The sequence below is a fragment of the Grampus griseus genome, assembly GCF_964374135.1.
Source record: "Grampus griseus genome assembly, chromosome: 19".
Lineage (NCBI taxonomy): Eukaryota > Metazoa > Chordata > Mammalia > Artiodactyla > Delphinidae > Grampus > Grampus griseus.
Window position 1 is genome coordinate 11,611,167 of NC_139013.1, and position 14,903 is coordinate 11,626,069.

Consider the following 14,903-nt stretch of genomic DNA (forward strand, 5'->3'; position numbering starts at 1 on the left):
CCCGTGGTGGGACCCTCAGCCACAGCAGTCGAGTCCCCTGAGGGGGCCGCCCTGGACTTGGGGCCCCTCCACCTGGGACACTGTGTCCTCAGAGACCTCTGGTTTCCTTCCCCTGGGTGGGGTGGGGTGGGGTGGGGGGGTCCCCAGACAGGCCTTCTTTGTTCTGCATTCAACAATTATTTATTGAATACCTACTATGTGCCAGGCACTGTTGAAGGCACTGTGCAGAGCGGGAACCAAGACAGCCAAGGTTCCCTGATCTCGTGGGATTTAGGTTCTAGTGAAGGGATCCCGTCGGCATGCGCGCACACGCGCACGCACACACGGACAGATGAGTCAGGCCATTGCGAATGGGACGAGTGCCATGAGGTAGCAACGGAACGTGGCTGTGAGGAACCTTGGGGTAGTCAGTTGGTCCCTGTGCGAAGCTAGACTTTAAGAAGGAAACTGGCTGTGGGAAGAGCTGTGGGAAGCGGGATCCAGGCAGAGGGAACTGTTAGGACAAAGGACCTGAGGCGGGAACCAGCTTCTGTTATTGGAAGGATCGGAAAGCTGGCCAGTGTGACCCAGACCACGTGTGAAGAGGAGATGAGGTCAGGGTCAGGCAGGGGCGGATCACCCAGGGCCTGTGGGCCACACATAGGGTTTGGGGTTTTATTCTCAGGGCATTGGGCAGCCATCGGACAGTTTTAGGAGGGAGAATGACAGGATCCGATGTATTTAAGAGGTCACTCCGCTCTGTGGAGAGTGGACTGGGGACGGTGGAAGAGAGGCAGCAGGGGGACAAGAGATGGGCCAGATCAGGGAAGTGGCCGTGAGAAGAGGAGTCGGGAACAGATGCAGGCTGTGGGTGGAAGGATGTGATGATGGTGTGGACGTCGGAGTGAGGGAGGGAAGGAGTCCAGGCTGACCCCAACTTTGTGGCCCAAACTGTGGGTGGAAGGTGGGTTTATAAAGACGGGGCAGACTGGAGCTGTGGGGGGAAACCAGGAGTCCAGCTTTAGACCTAAGATCCCCTTTAGAGACATCTCTTCGGGTAGGTCCAAGCAGGGAAACACAGTCACCCGGAGTCTTTTCAGCAAAGGGAGCTGAGTGCGGGGATTGGCTCTACTGGTGAGGGACGCTGCCGAGAAGAGATGGGACAGTGAGGCAGCCCAGGGGCGAGCCAGAGCAGGACGCTGCTGCTGCCACCGCTAGGCTGGAGGGACGAGGCTCAGGTGGTGGTACCTGACCCCAGGATCAGGGTCACTGTGCTCAGAGGGGGCCTAAGGAGACAAAGCCCCTGCCTGAGATGCCGCCCCGGGAAGGGCAGGGTTGGGTGGGGGACACCAGGGTTCGAATAGAAATGGCAGAGTTTTCAACATACAGCTCTCTTCCCAGACAATGCTGCCTTGAAGCAGCATCTGGCTTTTCCCCAGGGCCTACCCTCACCCCAACCACCACCTTGCTGAGCCCTTCTGCCCCTTGAGGACCGCCTCTGCCCCCCATCCCCACCCCATCCTAACCATCTTGAACTTGGGACTCCTTTCCCAAGACTCCATCCCTCAGCTGTTGTTTTGGACCTTGGAGAGCTGGGCCCCGTGTCTTCCTCTCCGTCTGAGGCCATGTGTGCCCTCAGAGGCCGTCTGAAAGAGGGGGAGCGATTAAAGCAACAAATAGTGTGGGGAAGATCCAGTGTCCAAGTGCTGTCTGTGTGCAGCGGATGGGCCATCTTGGCTTTCTGACCCAGCACCTGAGAGCTGGTTAAGTCAGATAAATGTCCTTATCTTGGTGCCCCCTCCAAGCCGCGTGGCCTGAGCCTGGCTCTTCACTGTGTCTCCTGGCGGGGGTGGTGCCACTACAGAAGCTCTTGTTCCCCAGGAGGGATGACCTGAGGGGACATGAGGGCAGTGAGGCCTTTGACCCTTGCCCAGATCCCTGTCACAAGGAGACCCCTGCTCGTCTCAGGAAGGAAAACAGACTGCCTTGCTCCCAGGTTTGGGTTTTATTCTGGCCCCTGACGTAAGAGAATTCAGGCAGCGCAAAGACTGAGGTGAGGCCCTAGCACGGTGAGCTTTCTCTAATTCAAGTAGATTCTCACAGCCCAAACCAAAAGCATCATGGGAGCCTTTATCCACCAGTCCCCTGGCCAAACAAGAGTGCTTTTGCGAGGGAAGGTGGGAGTGGGAGATCTCCATCCCGTCGGTGGGCCTCGCTCAGCGTGGGAGTCTTGCTGGGAGTGTTCCGCAGTGTACTTACAACCCAGCCCCTAGGCACAGGCCGGCTGCTTCATCTGCTTCTGAGCCAAGGACATGACGATGTGTTGGATTTAGGGGCCTGTGAATATCATGGTATTTTCAGACTTCATGAGCAACTTAAGGAGTTTTCAGGGATTGCCCTGCCCACACGTTCTGCCTTTATGAGCTGATGGTCGTACCTAACCTCCAAGACGTGACTGTGAGCTTACATTTTACTGAACACCAATGCTAGATGCTCGCTATTACGATCTTTCCAACAGTCAAATCTATGAGGTGGGGACCATGTAATCCCCATCTTGCAGATGAGAAGACAGAAGTTCATAGACACTGTTTAGCTGTTGAGCGACAGCTGCCATATGAACCCAGACCTGACTCTCACATCCATGTTCCTGACCACCAGGCTCTTCCACTTCCCAAGGAAGAACTGCTTTATTTAGCATAAGTTGACCTAGCTGTCTCAGCACAGAGTGGACACTAGGAGTAGGTGTTCAAAATGGTCAATATCTGCTCAGGATAAGGCAGAATTTCCCAACTGGGGAGCCAACTAGCAGTGGGACACGCTGCCTCAAGGAGTCCTGAGGCCAGTGGGGTCATCCCGCATAACCAGAAAGGAGTTAAGGTGGTTATTCAGGACTCCTCCATGGGGGCTTCCCTGGTGGCGCAGTGGTTAAGAACCCGCCTGCCAATGCAGGAGACACGGGTTCGAGCCCTGGTTCGCGAGGATCCCACATGCCACAGAGCAACCAAGCCCGTGCGCCACAACTACTGAGCCTGCGCTCTAGAGCACGTGGGCCACAACTACTGAAGCCCGCGCGTCTAGAGCCCGTGCTCCACAACAAGAGAAGCCACCGCAATGAGAAGCCCGCGCACCACAACGAGGAACAGCCCACGCTCGCCATAACTAGAGGAAGCCCGCGTGCAGCAGCGAAGACCCAACACATCCAAAAATAAATTAATTAATTAAGTGTTGGCCCTCTGCCAGGTCCTGCTAAATGCTTAGGGGAAAGAAAAAAAAACCGACTCCTCCATGTTGTGTTTGGACCCTTTGGTAAGGTCTCTTATTAGCAGTCACCCTGTGACTTTGCCTTCCTGAGCAGCGCGTTTGCACTGACTGGACTTTTCCTCTGGGGCACAGAGCCACCTTCCCTTCAGCTCCTGTCACTGCTATGCAGATGCCTCTGTACCAGTGCCCCACAGCATGTGTTCCTCGTTTTCCACGTCAAACCCTCAGCAGTTGCCTCTCCCTGATACCCACACACCCGAATGCAAGGGGCTTGTGGTGAAGTGAGAGAAAGCCTGGACACGGGATGCTAGGGACCTGGATTCTAGCCCATGTGTGGCCACTGATGGCCTAGGGACTTCAGGAGAAGGGGAGAAATTTTACCAAGGGCCTACAGCACTCCAGCGCTGTGCTGGGTGCTTGGCATGAGTCTTTTAATCTTCCCAACGTCACAGCTGGGAGGTATGGACTTGTCCCCCCATTCTGCAGATTCGGAAATTAAGTCCCTTGCCCAAAACTCAGGGCAGATTAGTAGACGAGTCCAGATTCCGACACAAGCCTGTCTGACTTTCCATTGCCCCCCTGTATTACCTCTAAAATCTCTTCCCTTTTCTAAGCCAACGTCTCCCACCTGTGATCACACATTGTCTCCACCTCCACTGGGCTCCACACTGTTCTGGACATATAGCCGTCAACAAGGTCCCTGCTCTCATGGAGCTGACAAGCCAGTGGGGAGCCAAATACTAAAAGATTCGGTATGTTGGAAAATGACTGGAAAAACAAGGCAGTGAAGGAGGGGGATGGGGAGGTAGGTACTTGCTCTTTAATGTAAGGTGGAAGTGGGGGGGCTCACTTTTTTTTTAAATTTATTTTTGGCTGCATTGGGTCTTCATCAGTGCGTGCAGGCTTTCTCTAGTTGCAGCGAGCTGGGGTTACTCTTCGTTGCGGTGCAGGGGCTTCTCATTGCAGTGGCTTCTCTTGTTGCGGAGCCCTGGCTCTAGGAGCGTGGTTTTCAGTAGTTGTGGCTCACGGGCTCTAGAGTGCAGGCTCAGTAGTTGTGGCGCACGGGCTTAGTTTCCCTGCAGCATGTGGGATCTTCCCGGACCAGGGATGGAACCCATGTCCCCTGCGTTGGCAGGTGGATTCTTAACCATCTGCGCCACCAGGGAAGTCCTGGGCCTCACTCTTAAGATGACATGTGAGCAGAAGTGAAAGAGTGAGCCATAGGGACATCTGAGGAGAGAGAGTTCCGAGTTGAGGGAACAGCCAGTGCAAGGATCCTGACGTGGGAGCGTGCCTAACATCTTAGAGAAACAACCAAGAGACTCGTGGAGTAGAGAGAATAAAGAGGAGGTAAGGTCACAGAGGGAATAAGAGGAAGATTGTGCGGGTCCTTGAGCCACCGTGAGGACTCTGGCTTTTACTACGAGCAGGAGGAGCCAGCAGAGGGTTCTGAGCACAGGAGGCATGTGATCTATTTCAGATGTCCACAGGGCTTCTCCGTGGGGAAGAGACTAAAAGGGTGGAGTTAGGGCAGGAAGCCCAGTGAGGAGCCACTGCATTTGTTTAGGCCGAAGAGGAGGGTGGTTGGAACAAGGAGGCGCAGTAGAATGGGAAGAAGGGAGATTCTGGATCTGTTCTGAAAGTAGAACCAACAGAATTTGTTGACAGTTTGGATACTGGGTGAGAGAGAAAGTGGGCAACAGAAGGGATGGCGTTCGCTATTTCTGAGATGAGGAAGACTGTGGGAAGAGCAGACTTGGGGCGGTGGGGAATCAGGGGTCAGGTCTTAGACACGTTAAACTTAAGATGCCTATTAGACATTCCAAGTGAAGAATGTCACTCGATGGTTGAATACACACAGAAAGAGAAGAATAGCAAATAATACAAATAATATATGAATATTAGAATAGTTATACATTATTACATAATAATAATATTAACAACAGTTTGTTAAATTGACTCTGGTCTTTCCATCTGTTCCATCTCTTGCTCTCACAGTAGCCATATGACATATTAGGGATTATCCTCAGAGGGAGAAACAGACTCAGGTGTATTAATTTACTAAGAGAACACAGCTGGTAAGTGGCAAGAGTCAAGATTGAATCCCAGGTCTGTCCAACTTTGAGACCCAAACATTTCTAATCTGCTAGTCGCTTTTCAATAAAGGGGGTGGATTGAATTGTATGATCCTTGAGTATGCCTTTCAGCTCTAGAGAGTTTTAAACCTGACAGTTCTGTGCTTTGAAGACAAAGAGCCTCCGCATCTGTTAGGATTGTGTGCAGGCCAAGAGTCCACAGGTATTGAGTGAGCAGGGGGGCTCTCCTAATTTTTTCTTTGAATGGTTGGTACCCGGACAGTCCTCAGACAGCCTTTCTGGTTTGGCTAATTTTCAGGCTCTGGGCGGAGCTTCAGGTAGGCAGCTAGGGAGTTGGTGGTTTTCCTTTGTTAGTGAGGACTCCCTGGCTTAGTGAGGGAAGAGACTTGCCAGTGTCGCACACAGCAGATCCGGGTCAAGCATCTGACTCGACTCTGGAACTCCTTCCACACCTAGGCATGTTCCCTGTGTCCCCGCCTCCCTCACCAAACCTCCTTCTCCACCCAGATTCCTTCCCTGGGACAAAAAAGGATGTAGGCGGAGTTGGTTTTTAGGTTTTTTTTTTTATTGTGGGTGCATTTCTGGTAGCGGGATAGGGCGGAGGGTCAGGACCTCCCAGGAGAAGGCAGAGGAGGGCAGGCGTGGCGGGTGGAAAAGGAAAAAGGTGAGGGGAACGTCTTTACTCTCGGATCTTCAGCTCCCGCGCCATCTGACAGAGGGCGCAGGGCAAACAAAAGGTGAGGGCCGCCCAGTCTTTCGCGATAGAGCCCTGGAGGGTGGGAGAAAGAGGTTAGCAGTCCTAACTTGCATCCCAGGAGGCCCGTCCCCAGCCCTCGGCTCCTGCGGTCCCGGGCCTGGCGCGTACCTGGATGTGGTAGCGCTCGCGCATGCCGGTGCGCAGGGAGTTCAGGGTTCCGGGCAGGCAGGGAGTGCCGCAGCACTCGCCGAAGTCGTCGGAGATGCGGCAGGCGAGGCACAGAGGGACGAAAGTGCCGCACAGACCTGCAGGGGACGCGGGGCAATAAGGGCGGGGCCCACCGGGTGCCACCGGCCGGCTCTGCCTCGGGGAGGGGCTAGGCGGGGTCCGCGGCGGGCGGTTGCGGGGCCCAGAGGCAGCTGAGTGTTGGTGGAAGTGAGGGTCCCAGAGGGAATTAGGGGTCCGAAGAGTGGGGTTTCAAGATTGGGAAATAAGGTTTGAAGGGGGAGTTGGGGACCCAAGGAAGACAAGTGAGGGTGCAAGGGGGACGTTGAGGGTCCCAGTGGAAGTTGGAAGGTGTGAGGCCGGGATCCTAGGGAGTGTCGGGCGTCCCAGGAAGGCATGTGGGTTAGAGACTGGGAATTCAGGGTCCAAGGAAGGAGACGGGGAGTGGGGCTAGTAGGGCGAGGAAGGGGCTGGGGGTGACCTTCGCTCCCCTCCCGCTCTTTCCCCGGGCCTGGAGAGGGAGCGGCGGGCACTCACAGATGGGCATGTCACTGCAGCAGTCCATGAGAGTGGTGTTCCAGTCACTGAGCTGGCACTGGTAGCTGCTGGCACCCTGGGGCTGGCTGGTCACTGGGTAGGACATGGCTGCGGAGGGGAGAGGCGGGGGTCAGCGGGCAGCTTCGCAGCACCTCCTGGGCCCTTGCACCTATGCAGCCCCTCCCTCTGCCGGGCAGTCCGGGCGAGGCCACCAGGCCGCCCATTGAGGGGACACCACTGTGCCTCCCGCGTTCTTTATGCCACATCTGGGCATCGACACCCCAGTCTGTCCCTGTTGTTGGTGTCTCCTGCACAACTGGTTCGGCTGGAGGTGGGGTGGGTGGGGAGCCTGCAAGTCTAGGGAAGGTTGGCGCTACATGTGGGCGGGGCGGGGACCTGTCGCCGGTTCCTCCACGCCTGGGCCTGGGGACCTGGGTCCCTGCACGTCGGGGCATCTGGGGTGCAGGCAGGTGCCGTCTGTCTTCGAAGCCAGGGTGCCCAGGGGAAGGAAGTGGCCATGTTCCGGGGACTGGAAGGTTTGGGGTTCCATCCAGCGATCCCACCTTTGCCTTTCACGTTGTCATGCATCTCAAATTGCATCTTGCTGGCCCTGAGGAGGTGGCCGTTGGGGACAGCAGATGTGGCAGTGGTGACAACGTCAGAATCTGTCCAAGGGATGCTGGATACTGGGGGAGGTCAGGGCAAGGGGCAGGGGCACTGGGGGCTGGGTTCTCAGGGGTAAGGATGCTGGGGAGAAAGAGCCATATCAGCTTGCCAGCTAGGAGAGACGTGGGATAGGGTTGTATGGGGTTGGGGGCGAGAAACTCGCCCATCTCTGTACAGCTGCCCTCCTCATACCAGAGGCAGAGCTGGAGAGAAAGACCAAAAGACAGAGACAGGCAGAGTCAGAGACAAGGGGAGAAAGAGATCAGAGGTAGGTGCCTATAGAGATGCCACCAGTAACACTCACACCTGCCCAGTACTGTTTTTCTGTAAGCCCATTTCACAGACAGCACACTGAGGCTCAGTGAGCTGAAGAGAAACGCCTCACATCTGATGGCCCAGCCAAGAGGGTTAGTAAAGGGGGTACTGGCCCCCAGAACTTCCAACTTCAACTCAGTGCCATCAGGTTGAGAAAGGGGGGTGGGTCACAGGGGGCATTGAGAAAGACAGGGATGTCCAGAGAGGTAAACAGTCAGAGACATGTAAGGGGGCAGAGAGACATGAGTGGAGTTGGGTGGGGGGAGAAGAGAGCAGAGGCACCAACCTTTGAGTAGAAGGCTGTGGGCAGATGCTCCTACCTGCAGGACTGCTACAGCGACGATGGAGACAGAGTTGTGGGTGACACCTGGGAACTGAGTTGCTTATATCTGGGCGGGCCACGTGGCCCTGGGTGGGGCTCTGACAGAGATGCCCAGGGAGCCAAGCCGGTCTGGCTGACCCTCTTCCCCACATTGGGACTTCCCCTTCCTCCTTCTCCATCCCTCATTCCCCTCTCCCGCCTCCTGCCTGGCCTCAGAGGACCAAGGAAATCGTGGGGGAGGGGGTCCAAGGATGAGGAGCTGGGAGTAGAGATCTAAAGGGAAGTGGGCAGAGAGACCAAGAGAGGGAGAGAGAAGGCTGAGGGGAGGTGCAAGGGGCACAGCTGTACAGACACCAAAAGAGAGGAAGAGACAAGAGAGATAGGGAGGGAATGGGAGACAGAGACAGAAGGAGAGGCCCAGAGGGGAGAGAGAGACAAGGAGATTCAGAGAGATGGAGAGAGATAAGATGAGAAGACATGGAGAGAGAGAGAAAGAGATGCCGAGACAGAGAGGCACAAAGATCTGGGGAGAAATAAAAAGAAAGGGGGAGAAGAGATTCAGAAAAAAGACACAAAGATAGAAAGGTGGAGTGTCAGGTGAGTGGAGGTACCAGCCACTGGCCACGCCAAGGCTCAGAGGGAAGGGAAACAGGGAGAGGAGAGAGGCTGGTGGTGCAGGAGAGTGCAGAGTGGGCTCCCACTGGGCCCTCTCCCACCATCCTTAGTGAGGCCCCGACTTCCCGGGCAGAAGGGGCTTTGTGCCCTCATTCAGGGCCACTTGGCACATGGGGGGCAGTGTGTTTTGGGGGTGACCCATGCTGGAACCAAAGTAAAAAAACACACCTCACCCAAATCCAAATTGGGAAGGGAGGAGGCTGGGGACTGAGAAACTTCTGGTTCCTGAGGGAGGTGGATGTGGTCTAGGACACTTGAGTCCTAACAGAGCAGAGGACTGGGGCCCTGGACTCCTGGGTCTGAGGGAGGAGGGGGCTGGGCATCCAGACCCTTGGGGTTAAGCTAGGCTGCATCCCTGAGTGGGGTAGGGGTCCTGGGATACCCAGACTGCTGTCTTCCTGGGAGATGAAAGAGCTGGGGGCCTGGAGGCCTGAGTCACCAAAGTCTCCCCTCAACAGGTCTGGCGGGGTTGGAGGTGACTCAGTGAAGGAAGCAGAATTAGAGCTGGGTGGGGTTCCCACCACGGGTGTCACTCCAAAATTGTACGAGGCACCGGAAAACTGGGGTGTCAGCTGCAGAGAAGGTGATGCTGTCACCACACTGGGTATGAGTATGGGGTGATGAGGTGGACCACCCTGCTGGTCTGGGATCCCAGCTTTCCCCCCACAATCCTTAATTTCCTGACACCACCCAGATGGCTTGCTGTCCTTGTCCCCAGACCTAAGGGCAGCACGCAACATCTTGTCTGTCAGTGTCCATCACTTGGTCCGGGATCCTGAATGTCTGGGAAACATCTTCTCCCCGCTTCTGTTCTAGGGTCCCTGTCCCCCACCCCGCCCCCACCCCCGTCTCCGCATCTTTGTCTCTCTGGCTCTGAATCTCTCCTTTCCTTCTTTCCTCATCTCTGCAGATCTGTTTCCAAATTTCTCCTGGTTCTCTGTCTCCTCATCTCTGAGTCTCTCTTCCCAAGCTCTGTGTCTCAGTGTCCTTATCCTGGAGCCTCTGCGTCCTTTCTCAGCATCTCTCCCCATCCTGAGGCTTACCCCATGGAGGCAGCCACAGAGCCCCATCCCCCAGCTGTCCAGACCATGGGCTGCAGGTGACTCAGGGTCAGACCCTAGGTCTTCCAAGACAACAACCTGAGTTGTCCTCAAGTTTCCTCTCCCAACTCTGACACAGCCTGGGGGCCCCAATTAGATAGATACAGAAACTCATGTACGTGAGGAAATCAGGACTGGGAAAGCTGTGAGGTGGCCTGCTTGGGGGTGAGGAGGAGGGAAGTGGCAGGAAGAGGAGAGCTGGGGGCTGAGGAGTGAGCATGGCAGCGTCTCCAGGCTTCTGGCCTGCATCCCCCTCAAACAGGGTTGCCAGATAAAATGCAGGATGTTGGGATTCCCTGGTGGCGCAGTGGTTGAGAGTCCGCCTGCCAATGTAGGGGACATGGGTTCGTGCCCCGGTCCGGGAAGATCCCATGTGCCGCGGAGCGGCTGGGCCTGTGAGCCATGGCCGCTGAGCCTGCGCGTCTGGAGCCTGTGCTCCGCAATGGGAGAGGCCACAACAGTGAGAGGCCCACGTACCGCAATAAATAAATAAATAAATAAAAATTTAAAAATGCAGGATGTCCAGTTCAATTAGAATTTCAGATAAACAGCAAATACTTTTTTAGTATAAGTATGTCCCAAGTATTGTACGGAACATACTTATACTTAAAAAGTATTTGCTGTTTGTCTGAAATTCCATTTTAACTTGGTGTCCAGTATTTTTATTTGCTCAATCTGGAAACTTACCTTCAAAGAGGGGAATCCAAGTCCCTGGGTCTTTTCCCAGAACCCAGGAATCCCTCCTCAGAGTCCAGGTCCCACTCCCACTCCTCTCCTCCCCTAGAATCCATGAATGAGGTACCCAGCCCCTACTCCCTCAGAACCCAGGAGTCCAGGCCTCCAGCCTCTTTCTCCCCAGAATTCAGGTGTCCAGGCCAGGTCAGGATACAGTTGCCCAACGTGGGTTTCACAAGGCGGGTGTTGCCATCTATGGCACTGGCGGAACCGGTCTGGCTGAGCAGGCAAGTGAAGGGGCCCCCTTCCCATTGTAAGCCTGCTGCGTCCTCCAGGGCCAGCCGAACGGGGCTGGGAGCGGAAGAGTAGGGACTCAGAGCTCTGGATGCGTCACCGTGTCTGGGTTTGGGTGTGTTGTATAGAGACATATCTATCTCTTTGGTGTGTGCTTCTCTAGGTGCTGTGCATCTGTGTGGGGTTTGTCACGATGTGCCTCTCTTTGCGTGTTCCTGTGTCCTGGGGTGTGACACGTGAGGACGTCTTTTCTATGTGCGCGTCTGTATTGCCCTCCTGTGATTCTCCCTACTGTGCATCTGTGTTTGGGTGTGGTCTCAGTTGTGAAAATTCCCTAATTCTGACTAGATTAAGGCAGGAATTAGTTTTTGAGTGGTTGCTTTGTATGCTGGACTCCAGAGCCAGAAAAACTTAGTTCAAATCTTGATGGCCTCTGAATGGCTATGAAACCCTGGGCAAACCACTAAACTTCTGTGGACTTCAATTTTTCCATCTACAAGATGGGTTGCTGGGAATAGAGTTGCTGAGAGGATTAAACGAGTTAATCCATGTAAAGAATTGCACCTGGACCATAGGAAACATTTTTCTGTTTATGGGGATGATGATGATGTTCTAGTTGCTGGAGATACAATAGTGAATAAAACCAAGTCTTTGCTCATGGACCTAGTAGGGATTAGATGAATGGCCTCTCTATGGCTGGGCATATAACTGCATAACTGGGGTGTCTGTTTTGCATGAGGAATGGGATATTTCTGTGTGTTGTCAGTGCGAGTGATTCCACGATTGTGTGCCTATGTGTGTCTTTGTAGGTAACTGCACATGCCGTGTGTGGATTCTCTGCTTGTGTGGGTGTAAATGCAAGATCACACCAAGCAGGTGTTGTGAGGACACATGGGGACAGAGGAAGAGCTGCACAGAGAGATGTGGATGTTTGTCCGTCCCTTCCATAAGCATTTGCTGAGCCCCTGCGATGTGCCAGGACCTCTGGCAGGCATTGGTTCAAGGCCTGGGGGAAAGTAGAGAGACCTAGAGACCCACCTAGAAAACTTTGGCTGCCCCAGGCTACTCTTTGTTGTGGTGCCCGGGCTTCTCATTGCAGTGGCTTCTCTTGTTGCGAAGCACGGGCTCTAGGCACGCGGGCTCAGTAGTTGTGGCTCGCGGGCTCTAGAGCACTGGCTCAGTAGTTGTGGCGCACTGGCTTAGTTGCTCCGAGGCATGTGGGGTCTTCCCAGACCAGGGCTCGAACCCATGCCCCCTGCATTGGCAGGCGGATTCTTAACCACTGTGCCACTGGGGAAGCCCCTATTATTTTTATTGTTTTCAGCATTTTAATCTCTCATTTGGTATGTATGCTTTTCTCTTTGTTTCCACATGAGTCTCAAGTCTCCTCCTGCTCTGGGTTCCTTCTGCACACAGCACCCGCCCCTGGGTTCCCTTTCAGGGATGAGGAAAGAGCATTATCGAGGCCAGAGCTTCCCCTAAGCCTTTTCCTCTTCATCTCTACTCCAAGCCCCACCTCAGGACCCAGAATTCTGGCCTGGGGACAAGGCCTGGCTCCAGTACAATACAGAGCCACATAAAATCCCGAACCCCAAATCTGTCTTCCTTGGTCAGGCCAGTGACTCTTGGGATCCAGGAATCCCCGTCCCTACAGCATGACCCTTCAGGTTCCCAGCTCCTCCCTCCCTCAAGATGCAGGAATCCGGACGCTCAGCCTCTTCCTCCCTCAGACTCAGAAGTCTAGGCTCCTCCGTTTCTCCTCCCTCAGGACCAAGGAATCCGGACTCTCTCATCCTCCCTCAGGACAGGATCAGTCCGTCGAACAGCCCAGCTTCGTGCAGCCAGAAACCTCGTTCCTTGTCCTTCTGCAGTCGCCCACGCCCTCAGCTACCTCCCATTTCTGTCTTTCTAGAGGCGTGTCTGACACGCGAGCACTCCTCGGCAGTCGAGCTGTGATAAGCTACCCACGACGTCAGTCACTATCTTCCAGCCAATAGACACTCCGCCTCCTAACTCCCTGGGCCACTCAGGGCAGGGCGAGTTCCCTAGTAGGCGAGGCCCGCAGCTCAAGTCCGACAGCGATAGACTAGTCTCCCCGCCCGTCCTGTCGGCGTGTCAGGAGGCCGGGCCTTCGCCGGTTGGTGTTGGGGTCTGCTTCTTAGACGCTGGAGCGGCTCTTGAGTGGACACGTTCTGCGAGGCTGTCCTGGTATACCCTTCACAGCACACCCAGTATTGGGGTTCTGGACGTAGCTCGGACGGGAAACGGTGAGCCTGGGTGAGGCTTGAGGCGGAGCGGGGAGCTGGATGCACAATCTAAGAAATCCATCCATCCATTCCCTTCCTCCCACCCTAAACTTGATTCTCGTCTGCCCCTACCCGTCCTGCTCACGCATGCGTTCAGTCCTTCCTGCCCTCATTAAGTACCTCACTCATTGATTTCCTCGCATAGCCACTCACGCGCACCCGTTCATTCACACACTCAGCCACCCATTACTTAAACATTTCCTGAGGCTTCCAATGTGCTAAGCCTCGTGCTGGGCCATGGTGGTAACCAAGATGAATCAGGCCTGGGTTGTGTCCTCAAGGAGGCCTGGTCAGATGGGAGGACAGACCCACATATTGATATGCAGGGGAGGGCAGAGGCAGGGGAGTCCAAGAAAGTCTTTTTTGGGTTTAGTGGGTCAGGAAATGTTTCAGAGGAGGGAACCTCCCTCTCCTGACTCCTCCTGCCTCCTTGATGTACCCCTGGGTTGTCTCCATTACGGTTTATCATAGGATACTGAACATAGTTCTCTGTGCTATATAGTAGGACCTTGTTTATCCATTCCATATTGTAATAGATTACATCTGCTAACCCCAACCTCCCACTCCATCCCACCCCAATCTCTTCCCCCTTGGCAACCATAAGTCTCTTCTCTATGTCCCTGAGCCTGTTTGTGTTCATGAAGACCTTTTTTTTTTTTTTTTTTTTTTTTTTTTTGCGGTACGCGGGCCTCTCACTGCTGTGGCCTCTCCCGACACGGAGCACAGGCTCCAGACGCGCAGGCTCAGCAGCCATGGCTCACGGGCCCAGCCGCTCCGCGGCACGTGGGATCCTCCCGGACCGGGGCACGAACCCGTGTCCCCTGCATCGGCAGGCGGACTCTCAACCACTGCGCCACCAGGGAAGTCCCATGAAGACCTTTTGATCTGTGTGCAAAACCCTCAGTACCTCACCCACCTCTCACACACCTGAGTCTCCTCCCAGTAAAGAGTCTCACTGTCCACCTGCTCCCCTGTCCAGACCTGAGTGTCCCCTCCATCCCCTTGCCTTCCTATAACCTCTGCTCCACCCTCAGTAAGTCCCACTTACCCAACCTCAGTTATGTCTCTGGGATCTGCTCTGCCCCTACTTCTACTCCCTACCTTCATGGCCTCTGCTCCAGCTCAGGGCTTGTCTTCCCTGCCCCCAGCCTCCTCTTTTGCTTTCAGGGCTCTAGTCTTGCCCTTTTCAGTCCGTTCCCCAGTTTCCCACTAGGCTCTTTCAGTGCCTGCGCTGATCCTGTTCCTCCCCTGCTCAAAGCCCTTCTGTGGCTCCCAGTGCCCTTCATTTATAGTCCAAATTGCACTCCAGGCCCTTCACGATCTGCTGCTGACCACTCCCCACTTTGCACCTGAACTTCTGGCCAGGCAGAAGCCTTGACCACTGCCTGTTGGCTCCCACGACGTTACGTGTTTCTTCTTCTTAGCAAACTTTTGCTCATCCTTGGATCACCTCCTCTGTGAAGGACTACCTGACTACCACAGATGGAGCCTGCGGGGACTGTGACAGCCTGTGTCTGGGTCTCTTCCCACACCCTCCCTGAGTCCAGGGTTGGAAATTTCTTGAAGGCTGACCCTGGATGGAAATCTCTGCTCCAAACCTAGGGCCTACAAAGGGTGAGGGACTGAGTGACTGTCACAGCTGGGCAGAGCTTGGGTTCCAGTATTTTGGGTGACCAGTTTGTTTCTGGTTTCCTGTTAGCTTTGCCCCGGTTCTCTACGGAGTTCGGGTTTTCTTTTCCTGGTGTATGCTGGGGT

General features: G+C 54.8%; 1 protein-coding gene across 1 annotated transcript; it reads right to left on the reverse strand.

The window, feature by feature from the left end:
- Window positions 1-5,877: 5,877 nt before the first annotated feature.
- CNFN (cornifelin) lies at window positions 5,878-7,395 on the reverse strand (the record flags this gene model as incomplete). The annotated part of the gene is made up of 4 exons (XM_082676921.1): window positions 5,878-6,105; window positions 6,202-6,338; window positions 6,796-6,903; window positions 7,359-7,395. 4 exons carry the CDS (start codon window positions 7,393-7,395, stop codon window positions 6,016-6,018), a joined length of 372 nt encoding a protein of 123 aa, XP_082533047.1. The 3' UTR covers window positions 5,878-6,015.
- Window positions 7,396-14,903: the final 7,508 nt, after the last annotated feature.